We start from the raw sequence: 20,522 nt of genomic DNA, 5'->3' as shown, positions 1-20,522 counted from the left end.
TTTGCTAGAGAATTAATGAATTAATCAGTGCAGTAGGAGCACTGAAATATTGTAACATGCTGCTAGACTGTAGATTGTTGGTGGGTGCTCGTGGTATATATTTCCATTCCTTAGGTCCAAAGGTTGGGGGAGCCTGCTGTAGTCTTCTGACTGCACCCATTCAGCTTTCCGTAGTCATAGGGAATGGTCTGTCCATGAGTACAGGATGCTTTCCCTTCTAACTCATGTTATCTTCCCACCTCTGTGGAAGTTCTGGAGGTATTAGGGGATTTGCATTCAGCTGTTCTCTTCACTGATCATCTCCTGACTGCACCAGCCTTTAAGGTATGGAGGATTTACTGACTCTCTGGGCTCATGGACTAAAGTAGAGCCCTTCTGCAGTCTCCTCCCAAGTTCCTCTCAGAAAGAGAGAGTAGAAGGGCCTTTCCATCCCTTTTCCTTCCTTTTTATGCACTCTTTTCTCTCATTTTTATAGCGTTCTTTACAAATATACTGTCTAACTGTAGTGTGGTTTAGGTAGACAATAAGAGGCCATTGTACCAAGTTGAAAAAATAGAGCAAAACAGCTAAGTAAAGACTCGTAAATATGACACTTGATTTTTTTTTTTTTTTTTTTATTTTACATATAGCTATAAAAACTTCCCAAGACTAGACTTGAAGATATTTGACAGGCCACAGGAGCTCAAACTTTCTTTCAACAGACACCCAGCTGGAGGCAGCATTTCAAATAGCCCAGCACTCATGGCAAAGAGAACAAAACAGGTAAGATTAACAGTTGCTGTTTCTATATAAAATGTTGTGTAATTAAAAGTGTATGGTATGGGGTAGAACTGTTCCATTTGTTTATGTGATGGGCTCTGTGGTGGTTAAAGAATAGGCATCAGTACCTTTGTGAACCCCATGCTACACATGTGGTGGTATTGAGGAATCAAAGCAAAAAAATACAAGTTTGCAACAGTTGTTTCCTGTCTCAAAGTTATGTTTAAGTCCAATCTTCTTTAGTATTTATTGTGTAACAAATAAAACAAAGAAGGTTTTAATGCATTCTGAAGTGCGACAGAGTGTATTGTAATTCCAGACTTAACTTCAAAGAGCTGTTATGGTCATGTCTATGTGGCGTTCTCCAGGACGATCCATGATGATCTCCAGGATGATCCCAGCATCCCATTTTTAATATCTGTTTTAATAAATCTTCAAATTCAGGATGGTGTTTGTGTGTGTGTCTTCATATCTTTTTTTTGTCATTGTTTCTACCTTAACAGGAGATAAAAACAGCCCATAAATTAGCCAAGAGGTATTATACAAACCCCCCACAGTGGGCCAAGTGTCTCTTCAGTCATTGTTACAGTCTATGGTTTATTTGTCTGCCAGCCTATGTCAGAGTTGCCCATCCTAAGGTCAAAGCACTGCAGCAGGCATACGATGTTCTCATTAAAATGAGGAAAACTGACGTGGAACCACTTGATGAGGCAAGTACAAAAAACCTCTTTCCAGAATGGGGAACTAAGGTAGAAGGACAAATCAGTTGCCAACTGTAATAGTAATATTTCATTACTAAAAACATGTCAGGTCTGTGCTTAGCTCGCAGCTTTTGTTTCAGGGCATTTCTGAAGCGTGTTTAAAGCTGTCCAGTTGATTAGGAAAACTGGAAATTAAATTATTTTTTCACCAGTGCCTTTGTCAGAGGAGAATGCTATGCCATGGGAGGTATGTTAGTTACACTCCCACAGAGGTTGATTCTGTCTCCACAACTAGTCTTCTGCCTAGGCTTATGCCAAAGAGAAGCAACTCTAGAGGCAGCCCAAAAGACTTACTGAATTGGTGCATTTCCAGGTGCCCTGGCTGGATCCCTCATTTCTGGAGTTCTTGGCCAGCTACAGACCACCTTCCCTCATAGCAGGGTATATTACGTGGGAGTCAAATGCCATTATAATCCTTGTGTCAGGGCCTGCAGCCCAACTTTTGCCCGGAGCAACCTTAGAGCCCTTCTACTTAATTTAAAAATCTAAGTGATAAGCTGTTGTTCTTTAACACTTGCCTTTAAAACTGATCAATTTAAAAATTGCTTTAACTGAAAAGGGAAACTCATTTCAAAGAGTGCAACAGAACTTTCCCCCTGTATATTGGAGAAGTTTGACTAAAGTAATGTTCTTTCCTATGTTTGGAATATAATGGGATTGTGGATGCACCCTGGTGATAGATTCACTTCCTTTTCTATGTTTTTCATTAAACCTTTCCAATGAGAAGCGGAAGGTCCTTTTTCTGAGATGCCATGGTTCAAATTTGAACATGTGTTGCTGTGGCATTTAGCTCAGATCAGGTTCAGTAAGCTAGAAAGTAATTTTTATCCTACTAGTAATGTTGCACCATTTCCACCAAACTGACCTACTGAAAAGGGAGATGAGGCTGAGAAAATCCCCTTATACACAGAGTTTGATTTCAAGCACCAGTGTGAAATTTTTTGCAGAAAAAACACTGCCTAATAAGAATTTTATGCATGCTAATTTTGTCTACATTTTGCAAATAACATCATGTATCTCTTTTAAATAGGATTTGTCTCTGAGATTCATAACCATATTGTTGTTATGCTTTGGTCACTGTATATTGTCAGTTAATTGATTTTGAATTCTATGGGCACATCCACACATGTAGGCATGTGTGCCTGCAGCAGCTCAAATAGGAGCAGCACAAATTTGAGCCAGGGATTTTTGCCTCAGTGCACGTGCCTGGACGTGCACTTTTGTGTGGGGCAAGTTAAGCCGCTTGGGGCAAAATAACCCTGCCCAGCTCCTCCCAGATCTGCAGCCAAGGGCAGCTAGAGCCTGGGGCCAGCACCTGTCCTATCCCCAGCAGTATGAAAACCTGTCCTGGTGAGCAGCTCAGGGCTGCTTGCTCTCAGGAGCTTCTGGGACCCGGCCAATTGGTATCTGGGGACACTAGCCCCTTGTGCTCCCTTGACTGCTGAAGCAGCCCTAACCAAAAGTTCCCTGCACCCTCTACCCGCTGCAGCAGTCTGGCAGTGGGGGCTGCTGTCTGGCTATGACCTGCTGCCACCTGTGAATGCAGCCCCAAAGCTGCACTCCTGCCAGAACCGGATGGGGACTGCACGGCTGCAGCAGAGTCATCTGCACCTCCTGGTCAGCTGCCAGTAGGCTATGGCCGCACAGTTGGCCTTTGTGTGGCACTACTACCATGTGTGCCGCCACCCTGCCATCTGGGCAGCTATCACTAGGAAGATGTTCCCAGTGTGGTGGTCTGCTTTAAACTGTCAAAGCATGTCCTGGGGCCAGGAAGTCAGCCACCTCCAGCTAGGTCCCCGATGCCAGTCCTGAGCAGGCTCTTTGCCTGGGTCCTGCCACTTGCCTCACTATTAGCAGGAATTCTGGTGTTCCCTATTTAAAAACTGCAAAATCTCTGATTAAAAAAAAATCCCAAATTCACTCTTAAAATACTCCAAAATCCATGTTCTTCTACTGTTAAAACAAAAGACCACAAGAGACTGAGAGAGAGATCAGTTGGGCAATGTTTTATTGATATATTTCAAATTTTAAAGCAATTTGGAAGCCTACCAGTGTCTCTTATCATCATAATGAAATTAATTCTAAATATCTGTATGTTTTGATGTTTGCTTTTGGTTTTCTTACCATAGAACAGTTAGAGCTCCCCATGACCCCTTCACTAACCAGGATGTGGGGACAGCTGCCCCTGCAGCCACAGCTCCTGCCAGCAGGTCTCATTCTGTCTGGCAACTGGGCACAATGGGTGTGTGATGGGGGGGATTTGAGGTTTGCAGGAGGGGGGTGGGAAGGTGTGTGGGGGGGATGAAGGGCCTGGGGTGTGTGGGAGCATTGTGGGGGGAATGCTCAGGAGGGGTGGGTCCCCTGCCCCCCACAGGGCTCAGCCCTCCCCTGCCTCCCCCCCCCCCCCCCCAGCACCTGGACTCCCTCTTGCCCTGCAGGGCCACAGGACCTGCAGGACCGCAGTTCCCCCACACGGTCCACAGCTCATTGGCAGCAGCCGTCAGGGTACTTGGGGCTTTCTGGCACATCCCACACATGTGGCACAGGGCAGTGCGGCTCAGCCCTGGCCACCTGGCACCCGGCGCTGCCTGTGCCACATCACACAGGCCTGGTATGGTGCTTTGTACCTTCAGGTAGCCCTGGGTCACTCAGGGGCCCTGCACCAGTCACAGGGACTGGGTGTTGTGCCAGGCCAGGTCCTGTCTCCGGCAGCAGCACTGCCAGACCCGCTGTGTGCGGGGAGAAAGCACACAGCGGGATCTGGCCCAGCATGGCCCGCTAACATGTCTTCGCACAGGACTGGGACATGCGGCTCCTGTGCAAAGGAGTGCTAGCTGCGTGGCCCAGGACAGGTTGAGCCAGTTGGGAGTGTTTTCTGTGAGGCTCAAGTGGCAATGCACTGTGGCCCGTTGTAGGCAGAGTGCCGCAGCCGTGCATCGCTGCCTAAGCCTCATGGAAAATGCTCCTGGCCAACTTGGCCTAGCCCAGGCTGCATAGCTAGTGCTCCTTTGCACAGGAGCCACGCCTCCTGGTCCTGTGCAAAGGCACATTAGTGGGCTGCACCAGACCGGGTCCTGCCACATGCTTTGTGGAGGGGTTCAAGCGGGGGACGTTCGTGTGGCAGGCCCCACTTGAGCCCCTCCAGAAACCCATCCATAGACTGCACATCAGTCCACCAGACCTCACATCCCTCATACCCCCCTCCCCCCCCACTCCTCACACCCACCCATCCACCCACACCCATAAACTCACCCATGTCCCTACTTACCCATGACAGTAGCCAGGTCATGATCCTTGCCACACTTCTGCTTGACCCAGCATGCTAAGGTTTCATGCCCTACGTGCTGGGACAGCAGGAGGAGCACCGTAGGGACACTCTGGCCAGAAACCAGAGTGTCTCTCTGGAGGACTGGCTCCGGGGTTACCTCAGGGCATGGTTAGGGACCATGCCCTGCCCTGCTTTTTTTCCCCATGTTTTATTTTAATACCGATATCCAGGTATCAAATTTTGAGCCTGCACTGCAAATATGCACCACAGGGAACATTTTTATGATTCCAGCGTGCATCTTGCAGCATCTCAAACTCCTTTTGGGGCAACTCTGCTGAACTGCTTATATAATTAAGGGTTTTTTAATTTTATCCCCAAACATTTGAGGTACCTTTTTAAAACAAGATTATTTCAACCTTGTTTCTATTGAGTTATTCTCAGTAAACATAAATGTTGCATTTTTTCTTCCCCAGTAAATAAAGGGAAGAGTGAACCAGACATGTAGCAGACATGGCTATAAAATTGTCAAAGTACATATTTTGATGTATTGAAAATTACCCTTGTTTAAAGCCTTTCATCTGTAGATCTGTTTCTGATTCAGCTTGGTTCAATAGCACCATTGTCATCTACTACTGTTTTGTTCAGTATGAAATGAGTAACCATCTCAATACAGTCCCTGTGAGGAAAGTGTCTATATTCCCCATAATTATTCCTATAGTTGACATTTACTGGCCACCTCACTTGTGCCTCCTAAAATGAACCAAAAAGTGGATGGGACTGGAATTCTCATCCTACAGATTAGGTGGAGATACCCTTCTGGCAATGTGAGAAAATTTGCACTGTGTGAAGGATTTCAGTCTCTACTGCTCTCAATTTATTGTCTTACCTTGCCAGAACTGGAGTGGGGCATATGCTAAGTTTGCTCTTATTTTCACTCCTTGTTTGACATTCAATGTAAATGTGAACCTCTTTCACCTTTCAGACTACTTTTTCCCTGAAAATCAATCTCGTTGGTTTTATTTTGTTTTGTGTTTTGCAAGTTTTTTATGCAGTGAAGGTTTTGTTAGGTTGTACTTACCCCAAGTAAGTGCTGGTGTTTTTAAAGCTTCTATTTTTACTGATTTCTCTGAGGTCGCTAAATCTATTCTGCCTTACAACTCAGTGGCTCTGTAACACTGCTTGATCGTCTGTAGCTTTTAGCAAGAATTAGCAGTGTTCCAGAATAGCTTCTGTACATCGTTTTAGTGAAGGGACATGCTTTCAGGATGTGACTGTTATTGATTGGGTTGAGTCTGTGGGCTAAAAAATGGCTTTTTTGCCCATGTATTGTAAAGGTGTTAAATTTCAGGAAGGCAGATAACACACAAAAAATGAAAAAAAATATTAAGTTGGAAGCTGTTCTGAAGTAAAGGATTGTGCATGTGTGTTACTCTCCTTTGTTTCAGCTGTAGCCTTAAACTTGGAAATATACTGAAACTTGTGGTTTTTGTTTATCGGACCTAACCTAGTGGAACACGTGTTGCTTTCCTTAACAATGTAAACTTCTGTATCAGTGAGACTTTGCATCCTAACTCATTACCTTGTGCTCCCCCTCCTGGCTGTTGAGGATTATGCATTGAGTAGCTGCTTGTCTACTTTTTCCCCCCTCTCTGTCTGAGATTTTAACAATTGTAACCTAGTTCACGGGGGGGGGGGGGGGGTATAGTTTACTTAAAAATGCTCCTCAAAACTGATCAGGTAATGGATTTCTAAATCTTACCAGGTATGCTATAGAGTTGTAATGCAGCTGTGCGGACTTTGGGGCCATCCTGTTCAGGCAGTGAGAGTCCTTTTTGAAATGAAAAATGCTGGAATACAACCAAATGCAATCACCTATGGTTATTATAACAAGGTAAGTGAACTCTCGATGGAAAGGAAATAAGCAGCCTTAGTTGCTGCTGCCTTTTCTTGCTGTAGTGCATCCTGGAGGTAGAGTCTTGAGAAATCTTCATTTAGATTTTTTTTTTGTTCTGTTCATTGTCTGGCTACCTCAAAAAATATCTGCTGGATGCACTTAGTTTATTTCCACAGCATCATACATTTTTCATTTGAAGAAAATTCTGTATTTGTATGTAAATATGTTTTAGATTTCTCTGTCTAGCTTATTCTAGTGAAATGTACAACTTCAGTCCTTTACAACTGTGTGTGTGTGTGTGTGTGTAGGGAGGTATGGCAGTAAATAAAAGAATGAAAATGTTAAAGAAGGTGGGATTAAGGCATGGTGGAGTAATCTCCCTCCCCTTTCCTCGTAACATTACAGTGTAATGTTGGTTTGCAATTTTATAGACACCAGTCTGCTGACTTTGAACTTTGTGGCAAGCAGTTTAAATCACTAATCTTTGTTAATCTAAAGGGCACAGGTATAAGACTTCAAAAGCTGCACACAAGCTCAGAGGGCATTGCCACATACAGCTAAACTCCTCCACCTAATGCTAATGGGAGCAGAGATTTTACTGGAACCCTCTTCTCCTACCCCCCCCCCCCCCCCCCCCAAAAAAATTATAAATAAGAAACATGTATCTTAGAATGTAATTTAAATTATACTTTTCAGGGGCATGGGCTCCTAAAAAGGAAAAAACAAAAACAAGCCTGAATGTTTCCTCTTTTCCTCTTAAATCACTACTGTTTTCATTTCAGAGATTAAGAAGGAAAATTTATTGGCAAAGCAGTTGTTACCACAATGCCTTTCTTTCTGCAGGCAGTTCTGGAGAGCCCATGGCCCAGCAGTAACCGCAGTGGTATATTTCTGTGGACGAAGGTACGGAATGTGGTCCGTGGCATGGCACGATTTAGGCAGTGCCTAAAAAAAGCAACACGAAGTTCACATGTCCCAGTGATACCAGGTAATATATGCATAGTGATTGAAATGGGCCACTTCTGCAGAACTAGAGTAAGGCATGTGCTAAGTTGATGGCAGCCAGCAACATATGATAGTGGATGTATGCATTTTCTAAATTCTCTCAAATGAGAGCTGGGCTGAAGCACATTAAAAATGGCCTGTTCCTAAGTTGGTAGCTAAGGTGGCATGAGGATTGAAGACTAAAATAAAACTAAAATGTCTTGGCTTATTTTCATGTGTCTGTTGTATTCATGTGACTGTAAGTAATTTGTGGTCTGAAGAGGTTAGGTTTATTTCAAGTTTCATGAGTTTTCAAATTCTCCCCTGCTGACCAGCTTTCTTTCATGTCTCTAGCTCCACGGAATGCCATGGGTGGAAGTGATGGGGACACGGTGAGCCATGGTAGCGTGGATAGTTCTAATGATGCTAACAATGGGGAGCACACACTCTTCGTCAGAGACTTAGTCAGGCTTGATTCCATTGATAATCACTCTAGCACAGGTACTAGATTATGTTGGGATTCACTACTAACAATCCCACCATCAACAAACTCTTCTCCAATCTCCTGCTGTATTTTTCCCCCTTTAAACATTTTTTCCTTCCTTCTGAGGTTGTGTGATATTATGAATGGCTGAATCAGTTTACTATTGATGAAGTAATATACTTGAAGAAGAAAAAAATGTACTATTGCTGAATGATACTTTCTTTACATTTCTGTGCCCCATCCTTAGTGTAGAACAAACCATGGCAAAAACACTAACTTTTAGAACATTTTTTTGTAATTGTACCACTGCTAAAGATATCTTTATTTGATACCACTTGATATGTACCACTGATAAAGCAGTCATATCTTGATTTGTGCCAGATTTTGAGATGTCTCACAGCCCTCTCCTCAGAGGCATTTACAGTTTATGCCTGCTCTTACTTGTGTACCGAAGTGATAGTTTATATGAGTTTACATGCACAGTTTGTTTTACTCATTTGTGTTTACAAATAAGGGTGCAAAAGTTGCTCACATATATGATTTGAACATAATGGCTTGCAGTTATTATCCTTAATAATAATTGGTAGAACTAATTGCACTTCCTGAATTTAGTGTGCACACTAATTACTATTGCACATTTTTCAAATTACCCTTTGCAAACAGGTACCAGGACTTGCAGAATTTGGGAATAAAAAGTGAAAATTAATCGAGCCTGCCATACATAGTGTGTGGGAGAGACCTGGTAATGGAAAAACGATTGACTAGGTCTGCACCGAAATTTACATGCACTCTTAAAAATCAGAGTAAAATAGTGCACTTCAAAGAAATTGTTAGAGGTGTTAGGAAAGAGTTCGTTGTTCTTATCTACTGTAGATCTGATTATATTCCACTTGTGTACAGTCTCTCAGCTAAACTTCCTATATATTCATGCACCACAAATCTTATGATGTCAGTGTTTGTTGCATACCTTTCACTTTAATATCTTGAATGTTGCTTTTGAAGAGAACTGTGAGTCTAATTCCTATGTTTCATCTGATATGCTTGTCTAGATGACTGAACTTTCCTTCTTCTTGCTCTCTGTTACTTTGCTTCTTGCTCTCTGCTGTCTCTTGGTGCTGCATTTGTCCTTGGCTATCATGGTGTGGGGTGCAGACTTATATGGCAGGAAGCCTTCGATACACGTGTGCATTAGTACTGCCCTTTGAATGTAACTGATGCAGGTAAATTTCCATTTATTGGTAGGGTATTTTCACTGTTGGTCAAAGGAGGGGGAGAGGCTTCTACATGGTTAAAGTAACGATAGGAGAAAATAAAGGTCAAATGTTTTGTCAAAATGTTTTTACACAATAAATTGCTTACAGCTGTAACCAAATGCATTTTTAACTGGTTAAGCATCTCTATCTAATTTAGTCTTACACTGCATGTATACTCTAAGGAGATAAAGAGATAGCTGTAGTTTTTTACATCTGTGTAACTAACTATCTCTTATCTAGGGTGCAAACATTTATCATTTGGCTTGATAACTTTTGGGAAGTGATATTAAACTTATTAGGTTTGGTACTTGACAGTGGTTACATTGCATTTCCATTTTTTTACATACCTAAAGAGATCATTTTTGGTAGATAGAGGAAATAGGTCTTAGCATGCTGTATACTGCTCTGTGGACTAAGCCCCCATATATGATCTTTTATCATGGTTTATGTTCTGACAAAGTACAGATTCTTTATGGAGTCAGAAGGTGGAGTGAGTTACCAATTTGTTTATGTTCACTAGCTTATAGTTAATAAGCAATAAGTAGTAAAATGGGAATTGTGTGAAAGAAAATAAAAAGGAGCCTTTTATTTACTTGAAAGTCTGTTTTCTTTGTTATGTCAAGTTGTTTAAACTGAATCAGTGGAGCACAAAAATTCAAAGTAGCTTAGGCAGATTAAGAGCTGCATTCACTAATGGAAGTTAACAGTATAGTATTTCTGAATTTATGCAGATCTTACCTAGCAATGAAATATTGCTTTTTCCCGGGAGAGAAGAAAGATGAATGAGCAGAGGGATTTCTGTAGTAATTTTCCTGGTTTATGTGAAATTTAGTCCCTCATCCATAGAGACCGTGCCTTCTACATCAGTTACCAAAGGCTACCAGCAGGAATGAATTGTAGTGTAATAGGGCAATTAGACTGTTAAAGTAGGTTTTTGTATTTCTGTCTCTACTGTCATTCTACTTTTGCTATCGCAAAGTTTAATATTCTGTGTGTGCATTAGATGATCTTCTTAATCTGAAACTTTTTTTCAAAACCTTGTTGTAGACTTGCTCTAAAATATTTTCTAAAGTAATGGCGTGTGCAACAGATCTGCAAATTTAAAAATGGAAACCTGTTAGACTATTTATATTCCTTTCCCAGGTGGTCAGTCAGACCAGGGATATGGATCCAAGGATGAACTTGTACGGGAGGATGGATATAGCCTTCATGCAAATGGGACACTAATGGGAAAAAAATCTTCTAAAACTGAAGACTTGACAGAAGGTTAAGTGTTTAGTTTTTCACTGAAGGTTTCTTTTACCTTTTACAAGGCCATGTAATCAATAAAATTCCCTAGACAGGTTGCCACACAGTTACCGTTGTGGGTTACATAGTGTTGTGTCTCGGCTCACTGGGTGCATACACACATACTAACTTTCTCAAGGTTAAGCCGATTGAACGGTTGGAGCATACACACATATGTGGAGCTGAGTCAACTTAAAAGCTAATAAGGTGCATTATTTGAGTTGCATTAGTTAAGTTGACTTAGCTCACAAGATGGCTACAAGCATGGAGATGTACATGTGTGTGCTCCAATGTGGCTTATTTCAAGTCTCCTTGGGCACTTATATACATGCTTTAGGGGTGTGAGGGGCTGTGCTTGAATTAGTGTCTCCGAAAGCCAGTCTAATTAAAGCACTGCTGCATCTCATTCATCCTCACTCTTAAAAATGGCAGAGGGGCACTTGATCTAAACCTCATTTGACGAACTTTAGTTCAAGTGTCCCCCCTGCCATTTTTAAGCATAAGGATGCTGAAACACAAGACACAGGAGGCTGCTGGAGCACAGTAAGTGCCATGCTTCAGCAGATTCGATTAATTGAGTCTGCTTCAACGTGCTGGAATTCCAGTGCTTCAGAGCAGCTTCCCTGCTCGTGTATAGGCACCCCTTATTTTAAGTCACCTTGGTACATCTGTACACACTCAATTTTTCTTGTTCTTCATATCCCTTGTCAGCCTAGTTCATTTAGATTTAGCTTTGTAAGTGCAGAGCCTGCCTCTTAATATGTATCTCTTTGTGAGCCTAAATCTCCCTTGGAAGCTGTAGTGTTGTCATAATATAAATAACAAAGCTACCACAAAGAGACTTAGTGGTTAATTGTTATAATGCTCCTCACTAGCTCCTTCTCTTATAATGCTCCTCTTGCTAGCTTCTTCTCTTGTGCATAACTTTGTGTATCTGGTTGAAGCCTACCATAATTGGCTCAGTGGTAGGAGTGTTTTCATGTCACACTTGGGTATTTTAGCTGAGTTGTATCATTGCTCTTTTGAATCATAGTTGATCTTGCCTCAGCTATGAGCAGTAATGCCAAAGGACAATAATGAGAGAAAACCCTAATTATTTTGTGTGTTCATTACTTTTATGGGTCCTGTTAGTAGTTTACTTTAGAAAATCTCCTGGAAGAAACATCTTAACTTTTCTTTGTTCCAGTGCATAGAATGTAAGTGGTCCAAAACTTGTGCATGTTCTTGGCTGTGAAGCAGCCAGTACCATTTTTAACATATACCATTTAAATAAATCCATGCACAAAAGTGTGAAAATGTTTATGCACCTAGTGTCTTGTAGTATTTCACATGCAGAAAATGATGATTAAAAAACTGCTTTTATAGAACCCAGTCCTGCAGGCTGCTGAGCACTTCCAGTAGTGCTGAGTGTCAGCATCTTTCATGAACAAGACTGAATTCATAGGTAGTGTGTTAGGGATGGAACAGTTTGTCTAAAGTGTATCGCGCCAATCAATACAGATCAAGCTATTTGTTTAGGCAGAACAATGAAAACTGAGCTTTTCATTTCTTAGAGGTCTGCGCTGCGGATGACTCTGGTGAAAAGCAGCAGCTGAGTACAGAACCTCACAGTCTGACAGAGCCACCCACCTGGGGAAACAGTATTGTGAAAGTTCCATCTGGCATTTTTGATGGCACTGGCAGAAAAAGCAGTGGTGGTAAGTCACTGGAGTGCATTGTTCACAATGACTCTTGTTACTTGCAGATGTCTCCCATGAGATATACAATGTACTTGAAACCCATGCTGACAAGGTGGTCCTAGGGAAAGGGCAGGGCAGTCAGAATTCAAAGAGATTACTGGTTCTGCCACTGATTGGCTGTATAGTATGGAGTATATATTTGATTTCCCTTGTTAATTATGAGATTTTATGCCTAGGAATCACTATGTAGGCACCAAGCTTAGTATCTCATATACTCTTACTACCTTCTGCTGCACTCTTACCTCATGTGATGAGTAAGGAAACTGGTGACTTTTAGAGAAGAGGATGGAACCAGTGCGAAACTGAAACACCCAGATCTAAACAGTTTTGTCACCTGATGGAATCCTGAAGAAACAAAATTACAACGTTTGTTAAGCAATGATAAGATGATTTGGGTGATAAGTAGTATTTGTGGATATCATAATTTAGGTAGAATGTACTTAGCAATGTTCAGAATTGGTGCTTGCATTGCAAAAGTAGCTTCAGGCATAAACTAAACCAAGGGCTGCCCTAGGAGAAACTGAAATAGCTCTGGGAATCTCATTATTAGTATCTGACAGCCCAATCCTGAAGTATCACCTTGCAGATATGACAGGCTAGTCTGCACAGGTGTGCATTCTGCTCTTGCTGACGTGCACTGAGCACATGTAGAACTTAAATGTACCACAGAACTGTTGCTATAGCTGTACAGTGCTGTCCTAGAAGCAGTGCCACAGGAAATGCAAAAAAAGTGTAGAGGTTGGCAAAAAACTGAGCAGAAGAATGATCTTGTTTGTGGGGAAAAAAATTATCCAAGGAGCATTAAATGGGTTCTTGAATTTGATAGGAGGAGAGAGAGAGTGCCAAATTCCCATCTTTGCTCTGGGTCTGAGGGTGCTATTCAGACTAATACTAAACAAAGCAATAATTTTAATCTTTCCACAGATATCTTGTGATTCAATGTTATCTTTGCAGGGTTGCTCTCAAGTAGGCTTACTACTTTTTCATTAGGAAACTTGTAAAATGTTGAAAATAGTGCAGACCATCTGACTTGTACTTGGGCCCCTGCCACACATTACACTTGAAATGTCACACCTTAAGTTGTAACCTGGCCACACCTTAAAGCAGTTAACAGCATCATAAAGCAAGGAATAAGCCACAATGTTGTTCCACAAAAAATGTATAATAACTTTGTGGCTGGATCCTATGACACCATGAATCAAACTTGTGGCCAGGTGCACCCCTGCAGTTGGGAGCTCCCAACCATGGAGACAGACCATGTACCACTGAGGCTGGGAGCCTGCAGCTGATGGGGCTCCCAGCATGGGGGTACAGCATGTCCTCCCATGGCTAGAAGCCCCATCAGCTGATCTGGGCTCCCAGCTGCAGGGGTGCACCGTGTACTGGTGAAAAGGAATGATGAGATCTGATGTGCAGTCCATCATACTTCCTGCCATGCACATGTGTCATGGCAGGAAGCATGAGTGTATGGATTGTGCATTAGATCCTATTGTGCCTTTACCTGCACATCTGGCAAGGGCCTTAGAGGACTAGTCTCAGTCCGTGTTGGTGGTAGTGGCATATCATGTAATAGCTACCTGCATTCTTTTTAGGAACTGCATCTATCCCACCCTTCATAGCTCAGGATTCCATTGAAGGTTCAGTCTTTGATGATGCTTCTCCCAAGAAAACAAGTGAAAAAGGACAGAAGAGACAGAAACTTTTTTCAGAGAGGAGCTGCAGTTTTAGCAGTGAAAGCAGAGCAGGTATGCTGTTGAAGAAAGGCAGTTTGGACTTGATTTCTAGTGAAATTGCAATAATGATGGGAGCAGATGCCAAGATTCTCACAGCTGCTTTATCTGGGGCCAAAACATCACCCACACATACTAGTAAATCCCTTAACTTTGACAGTATGGGTGACCAGCAGGTCCCTGCGCTGAGTGGCAATAGGACTTATATGAGTAAAGGTACTTGGGAATTGGAACATAGGTCCTCACCAGTGATGGAGGAGCCTGAGGAAGGGCCAGAGCACCTTGAGAATGGAGGTGATGACAATGCAGACAAAGCAGAAGACCACCTTACCAAACTGCTGGCTGGTAATCAGTCCACAAATGGGAAAATGGAACCCAAAGATGCAGCAAATAAAAGGAATAGCTTGTATGGAGTTGTTAAGCCTGTAGAAAGGGAAGATGTTGAAGTGGGCTCAGATCCTTTATCTCTGCTGGCTACTGAAAGCATAAAGCCAAAATGCTCAGAGACTGAAGAAAAGACAATGCCAGTTGTATCGCGTTATCTGGCTGATGAAATAGAAAGCTACATGAACCTGAAAAGCCCTGTTGGTAGCAAATTTCCCAGCATGGAGGTACACAAGGAAGAGAGCAGAGAAACAACAGTATCTAGTACACTTGATCACTCCCAAGACAAGAGATCAAGCCTACCTTCAGATTCAATTCCACGAGTTCCAAAGCAACATGAAAATAGGAAGAGCCCTTCAGTTTCCAGGTCCAAAACCTTTGCCGGGCGACCAAAGCAACCGTTCCGTTCACGAGTGCAGAAGGAGCGGTCTTCATCTGTAACGGGGCTGGGTCATTCTCCTCAGCATGGCTCACTGGGATCTGTGGTTACAACTTTATCCAGTCTGAAGTTAGATAACATACTTTCTGGACCGAAAATAGACATTCTGAAGTCAGGCATGAAACAAGCAGCTAATGTAGCCAGTAAGATGTGGGGAGCTGTAGCCTCAGCCTACAACTACTCAGAAGATGAGGCAAGTATATTTTCATATGTTATATTGTTGTAGATTGTGGAGGTGGGGGCTGTCCTTTTTATTGCTTGTATATTTTTTGTGTTACGGCTCTTATTTAGGGGGCTGTTTTGTATTTGCTTGGTTTTGGGGGGGTTTGTTTGTTTGTTTCTGATTTAGTGAAAATGTGTTTTAAATGTTCTTAAACAACTGAGAGAGAACATTTTGGCTTATCTTCAGCCACTGTTAGTAATATTCAGCTTGCATCACTTATCAGAAAGCATCATGAAACCAGAGCACAAACTATATTAGAAGTTTACTTGATGCAGTACAGGTTTCCCTCAACTTATGCAGGTTCTTTATATCCAAATTTGCTCTTATGCGATGAGCATATTAAGACCCATAATTCATTATATGCGAGGTAAATTTTCTCTTCAGCATAGATGCCCCGCCCCCCAAACAGGTAAGTCTGTGGGGGGAGGGGAAAGGGCCATGGCTCCACTCACCCCAGCCCTGGCTGCAGCAGCTTTCCGAGCAGCTGGTGCCTGGTGCTGGCTGCCTGCAGTTGCTGAGCTCCACTGTGCTCCACTGCGTGTCCCCCCCCTCTGCTCCTGGGTTGCACCATGCCAGCTGCTCCCAGGGCCACTCCAGCCTGGGCTGGGGTGAGTGCGGACAAGCAGAGCCCCGGGCGGCATGAGGCGTGGCACTCACCACAGCCCCGGCTACAGTGGCCCTGGGAGCAGCCGACACCAGCTGCCTGCATCGGGGCACAGTGCAGCCCAACGGCTACAGGCAGCTGGCATCAGCCACTGCCGGGGTGAATGGCGACAGGCAGAGCCCTGGGGGGTTCGGGGCACGGTGCAGCCCAGCAACTACAGGCAGCTGGTGTTGGCCGGGGCCGCTGCAGCTGGGGCTGGGGTGAGTACTGTGCCCTGTGCTGCCCGGGGCTCCTCTTGTCCATTCTCACCCCAGCCTGTGCTGGAGCAGCCCCATAAGCGGCCGATGCCAGCTGCCTGTAGCCACTGAGCTGCACTGTGCCCTGGTGCAGGCAGCTGGTGTCAGCTGCTCCTGGGGCTGCTTCAGCATGGGCTGGGGTGAGTACGAGCAAGCGGAGCCCTGGGTGGTGCGGGGCATGGCAGGGCCTAGCCCTGGCTGCAGCAGCCCTGGGAGCGGCCAACACCAGCTGCCTGAACCAGGGCACGGTGCAGTCCAGTGGCTACAGGCAGCTGGCATCGGCCACTCCCTGGGCTACTGCAGCAGGAGCTGGGGTGAGTGAGGATAGGCAGAGCACTGTGGGGCTCAGGGTGTAGCAGAAAGCCCCCTTTTCCTCTAATGTAGCAGAAAGCCCCCTTTTCCTCTTGCCTGCATTTGCTCTCCCCTCTTTGGATATGTTTCTCTTTTTCTACCTTTTCTTCCTTCCTCTCTCTTTCACTTTAAGATAAGGAATTGTATTTTAAAATTTGTATGTGTGCATTTTGTATCTCCCCTTGTAGTTTGGTATTTTTATCTATTTGTGTGCCATGGCATTTGTAGCTTATATTTTATACTCCTCACCTTTCAACTTTCAACTAAATGTGTTTTAGTAAGTTATACATTGTAACATTGTTAACAAAGGCAGAAATCAAACTGCCCTTCCCTGTATCAGGCTGGCCTCTGAAAGAGTGAGTGAATCAGTGATTGAATGTGTAACATGGAAGCAGGCAGCAATTATCACCTGGAAGCTGAAGACAGTGTAACAACCGGGAAATCTCTTTACCTCACTGATCAAGGGCTAGAAGCCCTGGCCTGACTTAATCAACACCAGAGACCAACTTTTGGGCTGAATATCTCCAGATCGACCACTCCCAGAGCCCTATTCTAAATTCATCAACGGACTCCCAAACCTGCACGTACATGTGGACGACCCCTGGGGCTGACAGATGCTGTCCAGTAGCCACCGAGGGGGGGGAAGTCCCACGAGGGTCAATGACCCCTGGATTGGGCAAACCAGAAAACTGGGGAGTCACCAAAGTCTGCCAAGGACAGATAAAAGGCAGTGAAAAGTGACCCTCAGTGGCGCCCTCTTGATCTCCAACTCGACCAGACCTGTCCAGCCAGAAGGACCAGCCAGCGACCCCCTTCTGGAAGATAACACCACACTGAAAGAAGCCTCAACGACAGACTCCAGCGCTTGTAGGATAGGTATACCTGACTCTGTAGCCTGCTACTGTGTGTGTGTGTATGTGTGTGCATGTGTGTGTGTGGACCAGCCCCAAGGTTTATGATTACAGTGTTTCAATCTGCCTAATAAACTAGAATTTTAAGGATCCCGAGTTGGACATTTGTAACTGTTCAACAAGGGCACAGTGCAGCCCAGCGGCTGCAGGCAGCTGGTGTCAGCCGCTCCCAGGGCCGCTACAGCCAGGGCTGGGGTAAGTGCCACTCTGATCCATCTGCTTTGCTGCCTTGTGCAGCTCCAGGAGCAGCACCCCTCCCCCCGCCCCTTCCCTAGTCCTAGCCTCACTCCCTCCCTCCTTCACCCCCATGGGAACCTATCCCTATTTGTTACATTGTAAAGGTGGTTTGCTTTAGGCAAATTCGATTTATGCACCATTCTCCGGGAACACATGTACTGCATAAATCGAGGGAAACCTTTATATGACTTATAAAAAAGTGAATTCCACAATCTTAAAGAAGCCAGGCTAATGACAGTTGTATTCAAAACTAGAAGAAGGAGTCCAGGAAACACGAGGACAGAGTAGATTCCTGGAATTGTGACCTAAGATTTAGAGCAAGGTTAGGTGTGGAAACCAGATCAAGGGAACCTTTTTGCTAAGAAGGAAAACAAATATTTGAAGGTACAAGGGCATGATTCGAAGGGGGAGGGATGGAAATAACTTTTTAATCTTTCTCCTGCCATGTCCATAGTTTGCGCCTTCTAAATGTATGTTTCTTCTTGAAAAGGCCCTCCCTTGTTCCACTCTAGCTTAGGTCTTTCTCTGAGTTATGCAATTATGTACACTCTTCCAACTTTCTCTCTCTTCTTTCCCCACCCCATTCTGGCTCTTCCCTTGCCTCAACCATGTTTGTCTGTTGATTAACAGCTCTGCTTTCCTGATGAATTTTGTCTTATATCTGACTTCCCCTGTGTCCAATATTCCACTAACTCCTTACTTACTCCTTTCTTACAGAATTTGGTGACTTTTTTCCTAAATATCTCATAGCTCTAAAACCTATTGTTCACCTTGTGTTCTGTGTCAACCGGCTACTGTAAGTTTCACTTTCCTGGTTATCTCTCTTCCCTCTAGTCCAGGGGCAGGCAATTATTTTGGGCAGAGGGCCACTTACTGAGTTTTGGCAAGCCATCAGGGGCCGCATGACAGGCAGCCCAGGGCAGATAAATATTAATTTTCTAAATTTTTGAGGGGCCCAGTGGGCCGGATAGAATGGCCTGGCAGGCCGCATCTGGCCCCCAGGCCACATTTTGCCCACCCCTGCTCTAGTCTATCTGCACTGCAATGCTGATACAATAGTCTGCCATTCTAACCTTTGTCACCCTAATTTTTGGATCCTTTAGCTAGTTTATTTTTATAATACGTTTTGTGTCTACTAAAACTGCTGTTCCCACTTCTTCTGCTCCTGTCTTTTCCCTTAATGCTTCCATTGTTTCTTACTTTCAGCTTTGCCCATTATTTTTTCCCCAAAAATCCCAACACCTTGTTATTTTCTGCCAAAAATACTTTCTTCCTTCAAACCCCTTTCTTTAAAACCCTCTCTCACCAGTTTACCCTTACTGTCAGTGGGCGCTCTGATCCTTTTTTAGTTTAATAGTTTGGGAACTGTTGTTCATTATCTTTTCTTCTTTTACCTAGCTCTGACACAAACAGTGTACAATCTAAGTCTTTATCTATTTGTTAAGACAGTAAATATAAGGTTCTTCCTAAAATATTTTTAGCAGTAAAGATTAAACAGCAAAAACAAAAATGGATCTGGAAATACTCAAAAGTCTTAAGTTTTCCTTTTTGCGTTAAAGGAAGAAACTCATCTACAAGACTTCCCCTTTCCCATTGGATTAGAAGACCACCTTTTAGGAGACAACCTGTCACCAAAAACAGGAATCCTGGGGCTGGTAACCAGTGAGCTCACACAGAGCACTACCAGTCTAGGTAGCAGCAACAGCAGTGGAGATGTAGGAAAACAGCAATACCTAACAGGTGTGGATTTTTCCTTCATAATTAATTGTTTTGGGGATATAATTAAATAAGAATACTACTCTCCATTGCTGCAACCATTAAGTAGCTTGATGGAATGGTGCTATTGGCACTAACAAATTCAGAATTTGTGCAAGCGTGAGTCAATACTAAGGCTAAGTGTAATATAATGATTGCATTTCTTGATTATCTGCATTACTTGATTATTCTACATTCTTGGTACAAGATGGTCAGGTAGAAAAGGAATTCTTCCATCTAAGTGCCATAGCTTACTCTTTTATTTAGCTCTTACAGCTACGCAGAATTTGCCTATTCATGTAATATCAGCTTCCTATAAACAAGTCTCTTTAAAATATTAAAACTGATGTTCTTCTGTTCATTTTTAGAAGTGCCATACCAGGCCAGACCAATGGTCCATCTAGCCCAGTATCCTATCTCCAACAATGGCAGAAATGGATATTAGAGGGAGAGCATTGAACTGGATAGAACTAAAGTGATCTGTCCCATATCAGTTACTCTCCCTGGCATCCACCATTATTAGTTTAGAGATGCCAGAGGAAACATCTCCAAACGTTCTGTTCAACAGCTATTAATGAATCTATCATCCATAACATAGCAACCAGATTTTCAAAAGAACTCCCAATTAAGTACCTAAATGAAGTGACCAGTACACAGTACCTATTTAGAATAAATAGGAACTGTGCTGAATTATTTTGAGTGCGAGGATGTAAGTGGTTGATAAAAGAGCATACATAAATTGTTGGTGTCTTCTCAATTCTAAAACCAAATTAATCTTAATAGCTAAGGAATGCTAACCTTGTACTCTGTCAGGGTGGGAAAGGGTTAAAGTCCATCCTGGGGATTCCTAGCCAAGTTTAAGCTGGAGGAGAATAGTAAATGAACAGGAGGAGTTGGGCTTAGAGTGCAGCTACCCTGATGAGGGGAATGGATGTTCTTAGAAAGAAACTTGCTTTTCTTCTAAGACTCTGAGAAGGACTCTGTCAATTGACCACTTGTAAGTGTGAGAGGATGACTACGACTCTTGAGGAAATTGAACATACAGGTTTTTATTTCCTCTGGAACCAGCCCAACCTGTATTATATCCTAGCAGTGGTACTTTGTTTTTTTTTTTGAATTTTTGTTGGATAAAAGCTAGATTTCCCTGTTCCCAACATCAGTCA

General features: G+C 43.3%; 1 protein-coding gene across 7 annotated transcripts in view; it reads left to right on the top strand.

The window, feature by feature from the left end:
• The window catches only part of DENND4C (DENN domain containing 4C), a 177,188-nt gene that overhangs the window by 129,140 nt on the left and 27,526 nt on the right, over nt 1–20,522 (top strand). For 4 of the 7 annotated variants that reach the window (XM_059724671.1, XM_059724672.1, XM_059724677.1 and 1 more), the window contains 9 exons: nt 630–762; nt 1,263–1,469; nt 6,551–6,679; nt 7,526–7,670; nt 8,021–8,167; nt 10,547–10,669; nt 12,244–12,387; nt 14,022–15,175; nt 19,164–19,344. In XM_059724671.1, the coding sequence (XP_059580654.1) occupies nt 630–762; nt 1,263–1,469; nt 6,551–6,679; nt 7,526–7,670; nt 8,021–8,167; nt 10,547–10,669; nt 12,244–12,387; nt 14,022–15,175; nt 19,164–19,344 (2,363 nt within the window). The remainder of the gene's footprint in view (nt 1–629; nt 763–1,262; nt 1,470–6,550; nt 6,680–7,525; nt 7,671–8,020; nt 8,168–10,546; nt 10,670–12,243; nt 12,388–14,021; nt 15,176–19,163; nt 19,345–20,522) is intronic. The other 3 variants (XM_059724674.1, XM_059724675.1, XM_059724678.1) reach the window with 3 other exon arrangements.

The sequence above is a fragment of the Alligator mississippiensis genome, chromosome 3 (genome assembly GCF_030867095.1).
Source record: "Alligator mississippiensis isolate rAllMis1 chromosome 3, rAllMis1, whole genome shotgun sequence".
NCBI classification, from domain to species: Eukaryota; Metazoa; Chordata; order Crocodylia; family Alligatoridae; genus Alligator; species Alligator mississippiensis.
Note: the sequence above shows the minus strand (reverse complement) of the source record. Positions and strands in the feature narration are given on the sequence as shown.